The following is a 21018-nucleotide window of genomic DNA, read 5'->3' as shown; positions in this document are numbered from 1 at the left end:
CCTTACATCTCAGTCTTTCCTGGTTGGTGCTCTTTAAAGAAATTTTCTTCTCCCAGGCGAACCAGAAATAAAGCCAACAGAAAACCACGTCTACCTGGAGCAGTCAGGGCTCAACTCTATTAAAAAGGCAGTTGCCTCGGGATGACATACGAAGGTATGGAAGATCAAAGGCTTTGTGAACTCAGAGAAAGCCTGACCGCCGTGCCCACCCACGCAGGGAGCAAACACAAGCACGTTAAACGTGGGCAAATATGTCTGCCAGGAGCTGTCCACGTACCCACAAACCATCCATCATCACATTTCTCCATCACGTCGATGACGTCACTTTCTCTGAGCTCCAGCTCGTCTTCATTCCTAGGAGTATAGTTATACAGAGCCTGAAACCTTAAACAGGACAGATGCATGGGTTTAAAACAAAATCCACACCTTTGTGAAACTATAGAAGATACACAACATTAATTTTGCTTTTAGCATTTCTATTATTGTAATTATAAAGACCTATTAACATAAGTCTTTGGTAAGCTTGTAAATAGAACTATGTAGACTCTCATGGAAATTAAATCACTCAGTATTTCAAAACTCGCAATGAGGAATATTCATGGAGGATGATAACATCCATGAGTTGGATTCAAACATTTTAACCTTTATAAGCCAGAGCCACATTTCAATTGGCCAGTCATAGATTCTAGCATTCAGACGTTAAACAATAGAACAGAATATTAAAAAAAAAGTGCCGTGTGTATTATTCAGCTATACGAAAACAAGGAATTACAGTTTTAGCTATCTATAAGCAGAAGTAATTAATTGCAGTTTGCAAGTTGAATTTCCGAAGGATTCTAAATGGAGATGTGCAACATGTCTCAGACATATATCTTCTAAATCACTGAGTGGGAATTACTATAAAAAAGAGTTTTTTGTTTTTTCACTATAAGAATTTTTTAAAAACAGTTTGGTTTCATAGTTTGAATCCGTGTTTTCTCAGATTTAGAATTTGAAAATCTGATGTTGTCCATCTATGAAATGAAATGGATGTATTCTATGCTCAATTATCACTTGAGCTAATATCAAAGAGTAGGGGTATTGTGGGCATAAGTTCCTTTTTAAAAGGTTCTGGAGAAATTGTGTTTGATGTTAAAAACTCTCTTGAAAAAATTTTACATAAAATATTACTTATCAGTAATGCTACCCACTTTCCTTTCTCTGTCTGAATTCTTTGAGAGCATATATTTTGGTGACATTGATCAGTAACAAATTCAGCCATTGAATTTTTGGTAATAAAGTCGCTTGTATTTTAACACATATTAACATGGACTGGCATTTTGAAAAGTGAAGACACAAATTCTAGCAGCTGAGGTCAGGCAGCATTGGATGTGCAGTTAAGACAAAGACGTCCCAGTGCTTCTAAAATATCAGTATTGGGAGGGGGATTTAAAAAAAAATCAGTGAACTGGTTTCTGCTGTTTTCATAACAGTTGTGTAAGTCTGCCAATGTAAGAATATAAGAACCACATTTCAGGGCATTTTGGGGTTTTTAAAGCCAACTTTGAAAAGCTGATGACATTGAACACTGCTCAGGAATAAGGATGGTGTATTTCTCTTGTCTTCATTCAGTCGGAAAATCACATTTAGGTGGAACAAAACTATTTTGTCACGTGGACTCAAACATCATGTCATAAATCAGGGACAGGGCTCCCTGGCTTCCTCTTGGTCTGTGCACTTGTTTGGATGGGGGGACCTGATGAAGTTGGCGTCGGTGGGGGGTGTCTGAGAAAGGGTGGGTAAGATGTGGTGCCTAACACCTTCTAGAAAACCTTCTCTTCCCTGGCCTGGCCCGAAGCCTGAGCTTCCGGCACTGGAGATGTCTTCCCCTGCCAGTCCTTGGTTATCCTAGTACACCTTGTCAGTGGCTTGTACTTGTGGGGATGGCTCCTGAGGTCCTCTGTTGAGAGGGGATTGGATTATGGGAAAGGGCAGGGGAAAGCAGCCAGAGTCTGAGAACAGTGGCAACAAGGCAGGGAGGTGTCGAATACTGACATTGCTTCATTTGGATGCTTGCTTGGGTCAGCCCTGATTTTGCTGTTTGCTTTAAGGATTTCACTTTGAGGCCCTTCCGATGAATGGATGCTATGTTTTGTATATCCATGGGGCAAGGTGATGGCAAAATAGTTCCTTCTCCAAATTCACACGAGTGAGATAGTCATTCATCGCCCTGCTGCTAATTCAATGGATGGACACTGCGTCTCTCCCTCTGGAAAACTGATTTTCTGATTGAGTTTTTCAGGCTCAGCCCTCACCCAGGCACATCTCCAACCACGTAGGGAGACAGGCCTATTTAAGGCCACAAACCCCAGCTGCTTGAAGAATCTCAAGGTCCCAAGAGCTAAAATAAAATTGGCACGAACTCCTACTTCACTTGGGTGAGACGAAAGCCAGCGTGCTTGTCAAAATTTACTTACCATTCTGGTTTAGTTAGACCACAAAAGGCGGGGAGGGGTGAGGGGGGGTTGAAGGGAAACATAAACAAACTTTTCAGAAATCCTCCTGCCTCAATGGCTTTCAAAACCAGTGTTGCACAACAGGAAATGCAGTCGAATTACAATGGCAAATGCTGTTTTGAAAGATGTGTTGGTGAGATGAATGATGGTGGTGGGTTAGGATGCCTCAAAAAGACCTTTGTCTTTTAAATAGGAAACCCTCAGCTAAACTTAAGTTCTCTAACTTGCAACTTTTTCTATAACGTATTTCACCACAATTCTGAATTTAGAGACATAAAGCATTGTGTCACTATATTTTTTAAATGAAAGAGATTAAGCGACACCCTGTTATCCTACTAATTGGGGTTGTAATCAAATAGAAATTTCATAAAGAATATTTTATAATGTCCAAGGCAGGACTTCGAAAATGTGCCATTTTCCACCTGTGAGTGCAGTAGTTTCATAAACAGTCAAATGACCACACTGGAAGTGTTAACGCCACGTTACTTAACGTAACATACCTATTACTTCATAAAGTCCTTAGAAGCTGCTGCTGTAATCTGTTAGTAATGCAATGAACCTAAACAGCCCTGACATTTATTTTTGTGTGACGTGATCCTATCGTTGTTTGAGAAAAAAAAAAAACACCCCAAAAACCAAAAAAACAAACTGAAACTTTAGAATAAAAGGCCATATTTAAACCTTTTCCTGTTAATGAATTTTTGAATGATTCTTATTTCCAACCTGTTCTTTTCATCATCTTTTCCTTAGCAAGACCTTCTGGTTGTGCCCGGGGACAGCAGCCTCAGGTGAGAGATGGTTTCTGAAGGGCATGCTTTTGGCTAAGTGTCAGCTCTGCGAGGAGGGAAGGGGATGCGTGGCCCTAGAGGACTTGCTCTGTCCCAGTGAGCAGGGCAAGGGCAGTGGGCTGGGGGCTCACCTGTGCTCAGATGGGCCTGACGGGTCTCCTTCCAGGGTCAGCTCCTGACTCACAGAATAGGTGGGAGCCAATAGGAGGCAGGTCGCCTCTGAGTATCTCTCACGGGCAAAAATGGAGCAGGAGAGACACACAACATTTGGGTCTTAAAGACAGTGCCTGACACCTTCGGGTTGACCCGACTGCCTATCAGCAGGGAGAGGGAATTTGAAAGTGTGGAAAGGCATGCGACTATGAATGACAGTGCGTTTTAAATACTGCCATTTCCAAAGACCCTTCTCAGAACGTAACTTTGGAATTACGTCCCTAATTTATCACCTTAGGTCTCCTGCTACGTTTTCCTCCTCCCTAAATAATGTGCAAAAACGTTAGGACGTTCTCTGTGCCGTGAAAGCTGTAGTTACTAGGATCTACGTGGCGAGAGAACCGACAGGAGACAGGTTCACAGTCTTAGGCATCACTGCAGCTTTGGGAGTGATTGGATCAGTCTTCTCTGCAGATCCCGGGTTTCTTTTTAAAATGAGCTCTTTCCGTTATGAAGATGGAGACCATGGCAACCTCTCTTCCTCTAGGAGGCCTCTGGTTGCACAGTGGGGCTTTCCTCTACTTGGGTACATCACTCATCCATGTTGTGGGTCAAGGTTAGTTTTGAATTTAGAAGAGAAGAAGAATACTTACGGTTCCCCCCCACCTTGAATGTTTTCATGAGTAAACACAGGACGCTGTGGCTGAAATGAAATGATTTGCAATGTAATCAATGTTTACACGGATACTAAGTAAGAGATAATTTGGATAATGGCATGGTACTTTTCTTAACATTTAATATATCCTGCTGTAAAAAACCAAGAGGAAGAAAAGAATACAACCACATAAAGGGTTTCTGCAGGATTAATCACTGAAATATTTTGGAGGGTGCTTTCAATGACTTCAAAATAACCAAGGTTCGGATGCTTTGAACATATCCACAATCCAGTCTGCTCAAGTTTTAAGGAAAAGTCAGGGCTCTGTCCCATTGATTTTTCAAAGGCCAGGAACATGGCAAGAACATAGACACCAAACCACTGAATGGGAAGTCTGGACACCCTCATACAGCCTCGCTCCTCAGCGTTTTCTTAAGCAAGCAGAAAAGAAACCACATTGAGTCCGACAGCAAAGTATCCACACTCATTCTAATATGCTTTTCCCCCACAGACAACATTTCCACATACAGTACGGATGAAAATATCGATAGGCGGACATCCCATGCTACATTTGAATTAACATTCTCTGTTCTCAGTGTGGAGAAACACATGCATTTTAAAAGAGAAAACAGAGAACTTTAAATAGAATGCAACAAACAATAATCCAGGTAACATGTAGCATTTTACCTTAGAAGAGAAATATTGGTGGGAATTCCCAGTGCACTGAACTCTCAAAAGAGTTTCCTTTCTTTTTATACTAAGCATCAAGACCAGTATCTGTAATAGATACTTATAATATTGGAAATGACAAAACCTTAGCATATCCACATAAAGACTGCAATGAATGAAAGTTAACATGTCGGTTGAATATGCAAACTCAATGTTGTTTATACTGACTACCTAAATGTTACCTTTTAGGGGAAAATTACTGTAATATTCGCAACACATTTCAAAAGCATTCTCGTCTAAATGATGGATACATGGTGAAATGAAGTAAATCAGAGTTTACATAGCAATGATCAAAGTGACTGCTTGGTGATTCCTGAATTAGATATTAGATTGATCCAGGTCCGTAGACATCAGGGCGAAGGCCGATTCCTGGATTCCAGAGTTATGAGTAGATTCAGGCTGGCTAACTTTCCCCTGCAAATTATCCATAGAAACCCCACTGGTCCAAGATTGGATGGGGAACTCTGGGGTTCCTTTCAGTCTATGAGTCTTAATTTTCCCCCTTCCTAAATTCTCTATCCACTCACTCTCTTTCCATCTAAGCTGTCTAGCATAAGAAGACTAGGTACTTAGTATACTACTAAAATTTTAAGCTTTGACTGTAGTAATTGGAAGTGTTTGTTAACAGTATTCTTAGAAATTTCACTCAACAGTCTGCATAGATTTAAGACTAAAGAATGGCTAAAAGTGATTAGACACACGTATGGCTTGAGAGTAGAATACTTTACCCCTATAAATCAATATAAAATTACTAACAATATATCTGTTATTAAAATTATAAAATATACTATTTTACAAATGATAAAGACTAAGCTGTTTTTCAGCCATTTCAAGATCATTTAATTTAATACATTAAATCAATTAAAATATATGAAAAGAGGTAAATATATTATTTATAAGCCTATATGCTATTACATTTCTTCAATTTCTTATCCAATCACACACACACACACACACACACACACACACACACGTTATCCCCAAAAATGTATATGCACTTTAACAGCTGATAGCTCCATTTTGAAAATGAAATGTATTTTAATAAACACTGCCTTTATAATTATTCAAAGTGTGTGTATACAGTTTTGGTGGACACTATATATATATAACTTTTTACACTTTTTATTATTGACACTATTACAGATGCCCCCACACCCCATTTGCCCACCTCTACCCAGCCCCTGCCCTCTTCCCTAACTTTTAATGCAGAAATAAGGTATATTTATATATATTATATATATTAATTGCAATCAATATTTTGTAATAATTTTCCAGTACACATTTTAGTTCTCTTAACCATTTTGCTCTTTTTTGTTCTGAAGTTAAGATTGTTCTAGCCTTTTTTTCATTGTCAAAAGTAACAATGCTATGAACATTTTATACAAAGAACTATTTTCTTCTTTTGAACCATTCCTGGGAAATCATTTCCAGGAGTAAAATTTCTGGCCAAAGATTATACATTCAAGCCACATGCTATTGAATCTGCTCACGACAGTCACTCAAACATACTGTATATACGTATGTAACTTAAAAATCTAAACTACCATATTTCAAATGACACATCAAGACAGGTACTGTTTTCTCAGAAATAGTCATAGCACCATTTCAGTGCACAACAAAGTTATAAACAATAAATATTATCTGTTCTTGCCTGAAGAGAACGTTTTCTAAAATATATTTCATTGTGCTCTAAAAATGGTGTGCCTGTTTCCAAATACTTAAATCATCCTGATACTTTTAAGTTGAGTAAAAACTTGACTTTTACTTGTGGCATCTGGGGTTTGGTAAAAGCAAATGTGAATACAACTGATATAATACTTTGAAAATCAGTATAGCACCTTGTTGTTATTGTCATTACAGCTTTACTGGTTTAATTCCACTCAACTTACCTCATAAATCATTGAACTGAATCATCCCTTTGACAATGATAAAAATTGGGCTATTACCAGAGGTCATGGCTCCCTGATTCCATAGGCCCCTGAGTCTCAAGAACTGTGTTCCTGGATTGCTGGCCAGTAGCGTCGTTGCTTTCACCCATCTTCCTCACTGTGTCTATTTCTTCACATCCTTCCAAAGGATCCTCCATTACTTTTTTTTTTTTCTCCTGAATCACCAGTTTTCTATACGTTCACATTCTCAGGCCAGGATTTAGCACAGCTTTTATTAGCATAGATGTCATGTACCTACTGTAATGGCGAGTTTTAGAACTTCCCTAAGGTTCCCTTTAAGAGGAATCATTTCCATGTGAATGTGTATGACTGCGAACCAGTGTTGAGGAAAGATGACCATTACAGTCTTTGAATTCATTTATTTTACTAGTAAAAGTATTTGGCCACTAGAGGAATAGGTAGCATTAATAGATACATTTATGCCTTTCTGGTGTTGGCATTGACTATGTGACCTTGGGTATGCACCTTAGGTGCCTGATCTCTAAAATCAAGAAGTTGGACGAGATGAGGATTAAGATCTTGCTTGTCCCCCTCAGGGAATCCATAAAGGAATCCACATTTCACAGACATTTTTTCTGTGTTATGTATAGGTGCTATCATCGACCTTACTCATTCAGTTGTCAGAGAGCTGCGACAAGGGACATTCACTGGAGAATTCTCAAGTGTCTCAGTCATGTAAGAACAGTAATAGTAATAATTCAACTTCATTTTTGCAGATCAGTGAGCCAAACCAAAGATGATTTCTTAATAGCACAAATAAGTAAGAAGCAATAATAGAATTATAATTTGGGCTCTTACTCTTTATTGCATAAAATATTACTGTGAGGGAATAGGTGGCCTAAGTTGGCTAAAATCAGCCCTAACCCTAACCCTAACCCTAACCCTAACCCTAACCCTAACCCTAACCCAAACCCAAACCCTAACCCTAACCCTAACCCTAACCCTAACCCTAACCCTAACCCTAACCCTAACGCTATTTATTTTTGCCTTTAGGCAGCTGTTTATGCTCTGTGTGGATACTCAAGCGAATTCTCTTAGGGGACTATCTTTTGCAGTTCCTCCTCTTGGTGTTATGACCATGGGCACAAACCTAGAGGAAGAGCTCTGTACTGTGGCTGCACTCTACTGCCACCTAATGGTCAGTAGTGGCAGCAACATGTAAGAGTTGTTCATGCCTTTACTCAGCTCTCACCGAGTTCCTTTAACCTGGATTCATTTTGGAAGAATATTTTAAAGACCACAGAGCAATGTGAATCGATATCCATCTGTTTTTCCGACCATGATTTTCCCTTCCCGCATTTTAAATTCTTGAGAAAGGATCACGCTGACCACCAGAATTTTTGGTCTATGATAATTTCTATTTTAACCATCTACCCAGGCATTTCTATTATTCATGACTTTGTAGACGTTTTGCGACAAATACAGAACAGTATACATTTGTGCCATCCAGAAAGGCTCACGTGAGCTGTGAATGTATGAATGTGGTTTTCAAGCTAACAGTTTACAGACACCGTGCTGGAAATGTCGGATGAGAATTACATATATCATGCTTGCATTATCTTGATGAGCCTTAGGTGGACAATACAAATGCGAGAGCCCAATGGGGCATCGTGCTGTTTTCTCAGAAGCCTGAATATTTAACCCTTTCCTGGGCAATGCAACAATTACTTTTTATCTTTTAGTGTAGCTATTTTTAATGTCAAAATGTCAAATATGGGTACACTCGAGACAGGTTTTAAGCACATGCTAATTTTCAAAGCCAGAACCAAGTCACAAACCACTGCTCATATAGGAAGCTGCTTTGAAATATCCCACAATCTCTGGTATCAGTAAAACATATACTTCCCTAGCTCGGTCTGCCTGACACCCACCTATTTATCTGTGTTGCTCAGAGGCATCTCTGGAGGATCACCTATACCTAGTTGTAGGAAATTCTTAAATAAGGAGTCATTGCTACTGTAAACACTAAAGTGTGGAAAAATCTTTGAAAGAGTTGGCAGCAGCTCTAGAGTTCTTAAGTCATCCCCCCCCGCCCCCGCCCCTGCCCAGAAAATGTCACTTGTAGCACCCGCCAACCAGAATTGGATGAGCATCTCCTTTCAACAGTCCCCTGTTTCTGCTTCTTGGCTTATTTTTCCTTCTTAAATTATGAAGTTAAATCAAACTTTTGCATAAATCTAAAGAGTATAGAATATTCATGTTCCACAACAACACATAAAACATACCTAATGTAAAAATCCGGCAAAGAAAAAACCTTACGGTGACCCAAAGCACACCATGTCACTGCCAGTGGGACATTCGTGGCTGGCCATGTTAATTATGGAAAAAGCTTTTTTTTTTTTTTTTTTTTTTTGCTTCTGGAGAAGGCCCTTCTGTGGAGACTAAGAATCTCTTCAAATCAGCATCCCTCCTCCTCTATGGCCACACAAATCTCTGCCCCAGAAACAAAACGAGGTCTTATTATGCAAAGACGCGAAAAGCACAATGATGGGATCAGCGCAGAGAAATCTCCACATTTTTAAAGTGTGGAAAAGGCAGTTTTCTTTGCAAGGAAGCCCTTCACCAGTTGCGGACCCACAGTCATGTAACAGACCAGGTAGGGTAAAACCAGGCCCATCAAGACAGAGACGGTGGAAGGACTGGCTCATGCAGAGAGGAACATTCCCCGCGCCCCCCGCCTTCCTCAGGATCCGCAGTACCGGTTAGCATCCCTCCACTGAGAATGCGGCCTGTGGTGTAGAACTCAGTAGTTCCAGGGAAAAGAAATAGAACCTTTAAGTTTAATCAATGCTGTCAAGAGACTGGGGCAGATGAAGCACACATCACCAGAGCAACTCAATGTTTTGCAACAAGATCACGGATTTTAAAACATCCCAATAAACGGGACGACACAGAAGCAAACATTACCGGAAGCGTGTGAGTTCAGTGCAGGGTGGGGCAAAAGTGCCTTTACAATTGCGAGCACGTGAGACACAGAGTTTATTCTTGTGTTATTATTTATGGATTCTTGTATTATTTTCCATACGAACATCTGTAAACCTACTTCTGCCCCAGCCTGTGTTTTGTTGGCAACGGCTTTATCCTTTGCACGGAGGACAATGACGGCAAAGCAGAGATGTACAGAGAACATTTGCACAGAAGCACGAGACGTGGTAGAAGACATACTGCACCCTTAGTTGTCTGGTGGAGAGTCTGGCCATGTCTGTCTGGATTTGGGGGAGCTCACACAAGCACATTCCGCAAACGCTTAGGATAGGATTTTCGTGTTGATCTGCTATCGTAGCTCATCATCAGTTGGTCACTTCATCTCAAGGTTCCCTCTACCCTACTTGACCGGCAAAGGACAGCAAGGACCACTGAGGGTGCGCGTGTGTGGCCAGGGTGCCTGGCCCAAGGCGGGCGGTCCGTCCCTACCCTGTGGGAACTGCTGAGCCCTCTGACAGGCGAGCTGCAGGACCTCCTAGTCATCACTGGGCTACGCGGAGGCTTACCCAAGACAAACGTCTCGCCTTTTACATCAGCCTGGAAAAGCCACAAGAAGGGAGTTAGTTCTCGTCTCCTCCTCCAGCGTCAGGAAGAGCTGCCTGCTTGTTCTCCGTGCACACACAGCATGCCAGGCCCCTGCACACGGCCAAGGAGACGGGTCTCACCCTGCAGACAGCTCTTCCGGCTGCCCCTGCCTTTCACACACAGGCATCCCTTGTGCTTCAATCGGAACGCACAGGCAGAGCAGAGCAGAGCACAGAAAAGATGCTTGAATGCAGCCGACATGGCTAAGAGCACATCCCAGAAAAATGTATGCCTTTCACAGAATGCTTCACAACTGGGTTCAAGACACCCTCAGATCTGGCCTGTTTTCTTTGTTTATTTGAATAGATACAAAGTAAGACAGAGGGCAATTTTACTTACTATCCATCAAATTGCATAGGAAGTGCCAATCATTTGTTGGGGTGGTGGTGGTTGGGGGGGGGGGGATATTCTAACCAAACTCATAAGAAGAAAATATGACTTTTCTGGGGAAAATGATGAAATGCAGTTAAATACTAAATATTGCCCTAACTCCAAGCACCCTGAGACTATGTTGGCATTCTTTCAAAGCAAGACTTTTAATTCGTCCGCGAATGAGCCACCGTTCTTGCGTCTGAGTGCTTTATTTTCCTTCCAGCGGTGGACGAAATTAGCAGTGCATCGTGTGGTATTTGACTTGGCTTATGAGAACTTTTGTGAGACTAAAGGACCTTCAAATAAAAGCGTGGGGTTTTCTCAACTCTCACTTGGGGCAATGCTCATGATAATCAGCGATGAGTGACCTGAACTCCGCAGCCTCCGGAGAAGAGATGCGTTAGGCATTGTTCTTCAGGCTTGTGGCAGCGGAGGCTTGATGCCCTCCAACTTCCATTCTCTCCTCTGTCCACCCTCAGTAATGGAATCCCGCATGTTAGGTAGGCATGTGGCCGTTCTGAATGAAGTCTCTAGCCCAGTCTTGTACGGAGATGCGCTCATGTGATACGTGCTGACAGAGGGAAAGTGGCCTTCAAGAGGTACAGACTCCCTGCCTCTGTCCTCCTTCCCGTGTGCTGGGATGAGGATGGGACTGCTGGAGCTGGTGCAGCCACTCTGCAGCCACTTTGCAGTGGGCGCATCTCCTTGAGGATGGTGAGACCAAAGGAAAGGGGAATCTCTTGGGTTCTCTAATGACTACAGAGCTACATACAAGCCCTGGATGCTTAGCTTTATGCCTAAGAGAAGTATACTTCTACCTGGTTTTAAGCTTATACTTTTTTGTGTCTTCTGGCACTGCAGCTACCCCAGTCTTGACTAATACAGGGAAGACTGTCTATAAGCATCAGAGAAATACCATTTAGCTGTTAGAATGATGCGGATCAACAGCTGGCGAGATCATCTGAACATATGAGGGAGAACCAGGGTTTCATTTTATGTTGGAAACTGTGCTCGGGGGGACCACCTTCTGATGGGATGGCTGGCGGGCGAGGAGACTTCCTGATGGGACCCCAGTGAGTTTCTTAGAAGAAACCAAGGAAGAGCCTTCCTAGCGCTTCATAAAGACCTTCTATCGCAATTAGTGCCCTCGTGCTGTGAGTCTCTTTTACAAAACATTCTCTTAGGTAGAATAGGAAGCTCAGCTTGTGGACAAGCGGAGGAGTATAGTGACTTGTATTATGAAACACCATTATTTAAAGGAAAGATGCTGGCAAGACGAGAAAATATTGGATGCTGATTTATCTATCAACCTCATTCTATTTTTCAGTCTTCTGTCACTTACAAAGTAGTGGTAAATTTTACTTTACGGAAAATTTTGGATCGCATGTGACAAACTTACACTGTCCAAGAAAATTTTTTGAAAGAATCAAATTGCATTAAATTAGGATAGGTTAAGCCCTAGCCAGTTTGGCTCAATGGATGGAGCACCGGCCTGTGGACTGAAGAGTTCTGGGTTCGATTCCAGCCAAGGGCACATGCCCGGGTTGCAGGCTCAGTCCCCAGTAGGGGGCGTGCAGGAGGCAGCCGGTCAATTATTCTCTCTCATTGTTGATGTTTCTGTCTCTCTCTCTCTACACTCCTTTCTGAAGTCAATAAAAATATATATTAAAAAAAATTAAGGTGGGTTAAGTTAAAAAAAAAGTGGTTCATAGGGGTTGATAGAGTTGTAATAATTTCCTGCATAGTACTTTGCGTAGTAAAACATTATTAAAATTTTATTTTCTCTTAGCTTTTAGTGCTGGGTTACTTTCCTTTGTAACTCCAACATCCTTGACATGGAAGGAATAGGAAGCCTTCTTAAAGGACTCAGGTCAGCACAGCTTGTCACTGTCAGATGTGGGGTTAAACGACAATAATGGTCTAAAACTTGTAGTTGATTCCATTTGTATTTAATTACTGTCTTATTTAGGACAATTTTCATAATAATTAGTGATGATGGACCTAAAATTTGCAGTTGCTGGAGAGGAAATGCGTTAGGCATTGTTCTTCAGGGTTGATGCCAGCAAGACGAGAAAACATTGGATGCTGATTTTCTTTTTATCAAACTCATTATCTTTACAGGCACAAATAACTTCAGGCAGCTTATAATCTCTCTGCGAATAGAAAAGTAATTTATAAGGTTTCAAAAAAAAAAACAAAAAACACCCACTCAGTGGGGGATTAAAAATAAACATTTGCTCTCACACAGGGGATGCAATAGAGAAAAAACCAGTTCAGTTTTCTGGAGATAGTTCTTTGATGCGGTTACTACGGTATTCTTTCCAAACAGCTTTATTGTGAACACCTCCGTTCTCTCCTCACATTCTGCCAGTGCCTGAGACCTAAAGCCCCGTCTCTTACATTACAGAACACCGATTCTAAGTTACGTTCCCCTTCCTGATTAAGCTTAATGGCTAGAGAACAAGGAGAAAGGCAAGAAATAAATACTTTGTCCTTAAAAAGAAAACCACAGAGAGAGCTGGGGGGACTGGGGGGGGGTGGGGGGTGGGGGGGGGTGGGGAAGGCAAATTCTGAGTCTTAGACATTATCCAAGTGTTATTATGTTAAAAATTTCCCAATTATTTCCTGCCAGCAAAGATTAAAACCTCAAAGGGCAAAGATCAATTAGTCTTCCAGTATTCCATTTTTCAGACATTTTTCCTTTCATGAGTAAGAGGAATTCACATGGCTGATGATTTTGGTGGGTGGATCTGCTGAGTGGGGGGTGGGAGATTGCCCAAATGGCCCTGCTCAGGTGCTGGCTCTTCCCAGAACAGCCTCAGCGGCGTGGCCCCTTCTCTGCAGGGTCTCTCGTGTCAAGTTCTAAAGGTTGAGGGTGAAGGTGAGTTATGACTTGAAGTCTATCACCTCTTGCCTACAGGGGAAAACGTTGGCTCATTCGGATCATCAATGCAAAACTTGCCCACGAGGGAGTGATTTCATTCTGTGGGTGTCGTCCAGGCTCTTTCCAAGGCGAGTCATTCATTTTGGTGAGATCTTTCAAAACACTCTCCTGAGGGTGTTTTAAAATAGCAGCAGAGCTGCCAGCCTGCACATCTCAGAGGTAGATGCTTTGCTAACGCCTACAACGAAAGGAGCTGCGTTCCTGCATCCTCATCAGTTTACGTCAGCTTTGTGGGAGAACAAGGCTCAAGGCAGTCCAGGCCCAGGAGCATCCTGCCCTCAGGCTCTGCTGACCTGGCCAGTGGGCGGGCAGGTGAGCCCCCTGAGAAGTGACAGAGAGTGACAGGTACAAAGCCGACGCCTTTGAGTGGGATGGTTCTCCTGCTGACGCTCAACTTAAAAAAAAAAATCTTATGTAAATTTTAGTTTGTTTTTCTCCTGCCTATGGGTATAGCCGCTATGCAAATATATATTTTAACTTTTTGGATAGAGGCCATGCTGCTGTGGTTAAAAGTTAGCAATCAGTCTTGACATGACTTTTTTAGATCGTGTAAGATGGCACAAATCGAAATACATACATGTAAGTTAATTAAGTCCATATAAAGACATGCAAGAAACCACACACAAGATGCAGTTACCTTTAATTTTGGTGAACTTATTTCCTGTTGGTAAGAGTGTTTAGGGAGGAGAGGTGGTGAGTAGGACTGGGCAGGCTGAGAAAGCATAGAGACCAGCTGTGAGGCCGAGGCCGAGGGAGGAGGAGAGGGAGGGGAGGGAAGCAGACAGCTGGGGAAAGGTGTAGACGGTCCATCTCTCTAGGGAAATGAAGGTAGCTTAAATATTGAGGAAAGACAAGATGAGATTATGCTTGTGTCCAGAATGAGGTCACATGGTCAGCCTTTAGGTAACATCCCCCATATTGAAACAAGTTTAAAGTTAACCAGTACTGGTGACATTTATGACAAATTCTTGCTTTAAAAGCATGAACTTTTTCTTTTGAATTTCATTCAAGATTTCAATGGGTATGATCAGTTTCATTTTTCTGATGTGGGGGGTAAGAATCCCCATAGTCTGTAGGCAGGTAGAAGTTCCTGGGACCCAAGCCCTAGATCTAATCATGTCCTAAAATTAAACTGAAGAGAACATGAGCCATTTAAGTGATCAACTAGAGTCATGCTTGACTGACTGCAATGAATGATCTTTATTCTAAACAGTGTGTTTAGTTGGTACAGATGCAGGTATGGCTGGGTTCTTTGTTCAGGTGACGTTTTCTCTCTGGGTTGAGGGACAGCCAAGCCTCAGGGTGTTGTGACTGTCCACGGGCCTCATGGGCACTGACCATTATTTAAGCCCAAGGAGACCCTGTGTTGGCCAAGTGCCTCTACATTTGTTATTGGTAAGATCTAAGTAGCAAATTATGGTGTTTAAACATGATTTTCATGTTCAGAAATCTTTCAATAGAAGATCCATGGGGGACTTGCATAGTTGCATAATATGAATCATTCATTTTTTTTGTCTCATAATTTTGATATTTTCTAGTACCCATATTTGCTACGTAATTCACAGATTACATATGTGAGATATCAAGTTTTCGTTTTCTTAAAAGAGAACTTGACAAGCTAAAGACTCAGGGTGTTATCCCTCTTTACTGATTAAAATTATCGCCCAAGTTTCTTGGTTTTTAAAATGAAAATGGCAGGACCCAGTAGTCACTGATTGGAAAGCTCTTTCTTCAGAAAGCGGTGAGTGGGAACCAGAACACTATCTTCCTCCTTTCTTTCCTTCCTCCTTTCCTTTCCTTTCCTTTCCTTTCCTTTCCTTTCCTTTCCTTTCCTTTCCTTTCCTTTCCTTTCCTTTCCTTTCCTTTCCTTTCCTTTCCTTTCCTTTCCTTTCCTTTCCTTCCCTTCCCTTCCCTTCCCTTCTCTTTCTTTTCTGTATCAATTTCCTCATCTCTAAAATGATAGCATAACCCACCTTAAATATGAATGTATAACTATAAATAAATAATGGAATTATATTATACATTTCCATCATCTTATTAAAATTTGCTGTGTTGCTATACACTCCTCCACCCCAACTTTTATAGTGCTTGTTTCTTGAAAGGACAACATCTAAGGCAATGTTTATTAATATGATTAGCTGTCCTAGCTAATCGTCGTAGGACAGGTTAGTTGTTCAGGGATTGGGCAACATTGAAATACCTCCTTATTGGTGTGAGCTGCATGGCTGTGTTCCTTGGGGGCTCTAGGACCTGGGAGGGTGGCTGCTGCACCGTGTGAGCAGCCGGGTTTCCTCTTCTCCTCCTCCTCTTCGATGAACAGACTTGGTTTCACCTCGGGGCCGTCATGGCCCCACCGCGAGGCATCTGGGTCTTGAGATTCAAGCCCTCCCCGGATGCCTGACATCAGCCCCTCACAGAGTTCCTCTTCTTCCTCTCCAATGACAGGGAGGGTCTGGGGCAAGGGACCCACATTAGTGTGTGCAGATGCCACAAACTTATCCCCTAGGACTTCAGACACCTTTTCAGGGCTCGCAAAGCCTTTTCTCATCGTCAAATCTGCACACTTGTTCTGAGTTGTCTTTCTGGGGTCCTGGACCGGCGTTGTCTCATAGGGCTGGACTGGAGTTGAGGTCGCACCTGTGCCACGTAAGGGTGGCCGAGGGGAAGGTGATTTGGCCGGTACAGCTGCTGGAGGCCATGGGAGGGGAACTGAGGGTTCCTCTTTAATTTCAAGGGTGATCTCCTCTGGGATATTTGGCTCGGCTTGGTCAGCTGGTAAGGTGAAAGCACTAAGCTTCTCTAATTCATCCAGGAAGTTGTCCAGGAAAGGAATCAGAGGGTTTGCCGGAGGACACTGAGCTGTCAGGGACGGCCACCCCTGGCTAGGCCCCTGCTGAGCTCCGTTATCTGGGCCAGGAGAAGCTCTGTGCGTGAGAGGAGGGGCTGGTTCCCTGGGAGCCAACTTAAAAATGAGCAGCGAGTGTGAAGCCAAAGAAAGGAAGAAACCAAGAAAATAACAACAGTGCATCAAAACACAGAGACAGAAATGCAGGGAAGGTAGTGAATACAAAACAGTATTTTATGCCGTGGTGTAGATTTGAAGATATTTTGCTGAATTTTTCCTACATAAAACCACTAGCATGTTAGAAATTTATTTGGAAAATGAAACTCTCCTAGTATTCGAAAGGGGTCGTCAGTGTCAAATGACAAAGTAGAGCTGTCATAGCGATTATAAGGATAGACAGTGAACACTTAAGAGATTTAATTTCATTTAACAGACTACCTCTTTTAAACTAGGTTCCCAGATTTTGACTTAGTAGTAGAAATGACTTTGAAATGGTATTAATGTAGAATGAAAGCCAATAATTAAACCTTTCTCAGCTGCTGAATTTGTGAGGTGTTCTTGCTGCCTGAAGCAGTGCCCAATCCCATGAACTTCCCATAATTTTCTCACCTATGTTCGCCAGGTGATGATAACATATGGCATAAAATATTTTTACATCTTTATATATGAACACATTTCTAAATGAGTAAGTTTGGAAAAATATGTTTTGAGAACAGAAACCCATGATCAGAATGAAACTGAACTTACACTAATTCTTCAAAGTTTTTATTTTATTATATTTTTTGACTTCAAAGTTTTTAAAAAATTCAAAGTAAGTGATTACATTGAAAGGGAGCATATGATGTTAGTGGGAAAAATCTTCAGCTAGGACTTTCATCTCTCTCAATAGCTTGACATTTTATATAAACTTGGGGGGGTATAATTTAAGCTGAATCTTCTGAGTAAAAGTAGACTTCTGTGTATCTTAATATTATTGCTATATTCTGGATATATTGAACAAAACAGAATTTTTATGTAAATTCATTCAAAGGTCTAGAAGCACTGCCTAGTAACATCCTAATACATGTATCTATTGCTACTGGGCTGGGAAGGGTGGCTCATGCCATGCGTGTGAAGGCCTTGAGAGAGGCTGGAGGTTGACATTTTACTTTAGTTTTTCCCAGGGAATGATTTTGGTTTGGAAAGAAAAAATGTTCAAGAAAGAGTATGGAGATATGCTTTCTGGTTGGTGGTACAGGGTGAGTTGGTTGTTCTGCACTCAGCACTCTGGGTGCCAGGGCCTTAGTAGGTATCAGCGCACAACACACCTCCACTTAACCTTTGACTTCTGTGTCCTATAATAGGAAAGGGGCATTTATAGAATTTATTTAGCTGTGTTTTTTCTTTTTTAAGCAAATATGCCATGTCACCATGTGGTGGAATAAAAGAGACAAAGTGTCATAAAACGTATGTGAGCATCTTATAGAAGATTCAGCACTAAGGCTTCTTAGCACCTGATACAAAGAAATACTCTACACTTGATCTATTACTGGATAGATTCCTAGCAAGTCCTGTATATATTTAATTTTTAATAAGATAGAAATGATCTAAGTCTTATTTGATAGTCTAGAGAAGTTCCCTTATTGGCCAGAATCCAATTGTATGCTCTATGCTATGCAACACAAGAATAGATTTTGAAAGCCTGTGAAATATATAATAAATTCAAGATGATTACTTTTCACTTTCTCTAATGGTCAGGAATATAATGTGGATGATAAAGATCTTTAAATTCTACCCCGATCACTATTACTATTGCAGTGTCATTACCACCATAGTTACTAATCTATGTTTAACAGGTTCAAAGCACTTAGCTTTATAAAGGACTTATTTCTACTGAAAGTCAAATTAAGTATCCTGGGATACTCATATCACAAAAATATACCTATAATACAAAAATCATTAGAATTGGATTCTACTGTACAAAAAGCAGAAATATCAGAAATATTATCAACTTATATTTGAGCCACCCCTGAAAAACAGTATATCAAGAAATGTGATTGAGTGTGTCAAAGAGTGATTCATAAATCACTTAAATTCCTTCCTTATTTGCAAATATCAGTTAGAAAATAAGATATGTAACATATATTGGATATCATCATTTAGAAGTACATTATAGTTCTTTTTCTGAAAATGATGGAGTTCTACACTACTGAGAAGTTTCCTTCATTAAGCCAATATCACAGCACAGATTATCAGAGGGAATAAAACCATTAAAATTTTTTTCCAAATTATGGATGTAAGATTTTCAATATATTTTTCCCCAACAGTGAGAATAAAACACTAATTATTTATCAGTGAAATTTGTACATTCATCTATTTATATAAAATGTAAAATCTGGTGTTCTAAGAAAAAACTTAGGAAACTGAAAATACATTTAAATCATATTCACAACGAAGATTAAAACACTGTGATCTAAAATATTACATGCTAATATTAATTAGGACATTATGGAAGAATTTCTTAAATGTTAAAATAAGCCTTTGTAGAGATACATGCTTATTTTTTCTTATAAAATTTTATTTGAAAGTACAGTTGCTTTGAATTTATTTGGTAGTTCATTCATTTAAGATGACTGAGTAGTGGATAAGCCAAATATGCAGATGAGGATTCTTATATTTTCATTTATCAGTAGGAACTACTAAAGGAAGAATGTTGATCTCTAAGTGCTAAGCTCTGGTAGTGAAGTAGATATACTGAAGAAGATTCTGGAAAAGTTTATAACCAATCAACCAAAATTGGATGGTACCAAATGGTTCCATTGCCCAATGATAATGGATTGAGAATAATTACCCTGCAACTGAAACCCATTCTTCAAAGAGAAGTAGAATGAATATAATGCCAACCCTTGCCCTTTTAAAGAAAATGCTTCTCTTAAAATAGGAGATCTTAGATTACTAGTATTTGCTTTTGTGAAATCCTCCTAAGACTCATTTTCAAGGAGAGGGTTAGGGCACTGGGGGTGCTATCTTGAGGTGGTCTGGCATTGGAACATGAAATGACTGTACAACATCCGATGTTGATGTTATGTTGCTGGCTCTAGATGGTTTATTTCCCATGTCCTAGCCTTGATCTTAATTATTTATTAAAATAATCAATAAATTATGCAACATCATACACTTTTTAAATGTTCGGAAGTACTTACAATATTTTGAAACTAATTCCTTGGTAATTTAAAGTTTTATACTTGGAGGTTAATAAAAAGTTGAAAGAAATACCTAAATACCATCCATAAGAAGAGCACACTATATTGTAACTTAACAGAAAATTAAGAAAAGAAATTCACATTATGAGTGAAGAAAGTAGAATAGCCTTTTCTAGTTAGCCAGTTCAGGGAGCAAAGTTCCTTTTAGACCAGATATTGAGAAAGATAATTATCTTCAGCCACTAGCTCAAGTGAGATAGTAGAACTGGTACATAATTACCCTAAAACTGTGAACTACACATGAGGGCCCCTAATGACCAATGATATTTTCATTCAGTCTAATACACACTTTAAAATTTTACTCTATTTCTCTTTCTATATTAAAAAATCTCAAGACTTATATACAGAATTTTTCAACCTAATTACCATGTACTTTGAAATAAACCATTTTGGGATCTATTGATTTATCTATCTATGCATACATACATATGTATATAATCCATTTAACATATACATATATAAAATTAAGCTTTAGAAAAAAAATCACATTTCAAAAAACCAGAGTTTCAGAAAGCAGGTACATTTATCTATAATATAGGCTCTTATGATACCAATTTTTCTCTTTCAGTATTTTAATTCGAAAATGAAATTCTCAAAATCAAGCATTAAACTTTTATGCCAGTACCCATAAGAAAAATTAAGTTATATTCACTTGACTTGTCACTCAAACTTGGAAGCATAACATGTAAATCCCTTGCTTTGCAATAAAGATGATGTTCTTAATGATCTAATATCAGCTATTATCTTACTCCAAGCTCCCCAGTGTTCTACTAATATGCTAAATGTCTTCTTACCTTGTTGGAACTTAAGCTGTGGATTCTATCACTCGAGTAGCTGTGGGGTATTGGAGGGTCGGGGTAGTCCTCGGCGCCTTTGGCTGTGTTCCTCTTCACGACTTCTACATAGGAAACAGGGAAGATGCCTTGTCTGTTGGTTCCTGGGATTTTACCTTCGTACCAGTTCTGATCAACTCTTTTGAGAAGAATAACTCTGTCTCCCTGTAATGAACATGAGGAAAATGCATTGTAAGTAGGGAGGTGACAACATCAGAAATATAATTGCCAACGTTTTCTAACAAACAATAGTTTTTCATTTGGGAGAGTGTGATACCTCCAGTTTTATTTAGTCAGGAGAAGGCAACTAAAGTCTCAGTTCATTCCCAAATTACAGCTGATCAACATATATGCCATTTAGTCGCCCATGCACAACATCTTTCCCTAAGGGTGCTTGGTTAATGTGAACGGGCTCATGCAGGTTCATACTGGTTCCGTGGGAA

The 21018-nt window shown here is 40.3% G+C and overlaps 1 protein-coding gene across 15 annotated transcripts in view; it reads right to left on the bottom strand.

Moving 5' to 3' along the window:
- Nucleotides 1-21018, bottom strand: part of SORBS2 (sorbin and SH3 domain containing 2) — a 165355-nt gene that overhangs the window by 2632 nt on the left and 141705 nt on the right. For 9 of the 15 annotated variants that reach the window (XM_059685653.1, XM_059685649.1, XM_059685657.1 and 6 more), the window contains 3 exons: nt 20537-20740; nt 4090-4139; nt 278-384 (listed from right to left, as the gene is read on the bottom strand). In XM_059685653.1, the coding sequence (XP_059541636.1) occupies nt 278-384; nt 4090-4139; nt 20537-20740 (361 nt within the window). Of the gene's footprint in view, nt 1-277; nt 385-4089; nt 4140-7750; nt 10292-14292; nt 14470-15855; nt 16618-20536; nt 20741-21018 lie in introns of those variants that run through there. The other 6 variants (XM_059685643.1, XM_059685646.1, XM_059685642.1 and 3 more) reach the window with 2 other exon arrangements.

The sequence above is a fragment of the Myotis daubentonii genome, chromosome 2 (assembly GCF_963259705.1).
Source record: "Myotis daubentonii chromosome 2, mMyoDau2.1, whole genome shotgun sequence".
NCBI classification, from domain to species: domain Eukaryota; kingdom Metazoa; phylum Chordata; class Mammalia; order Chiroptera; family Vespertilionidae; genus Myotis; species Myotis daubentonii.
This window is presented reverse-complemented; position numbering and strand designations above follow the sequence as displayed.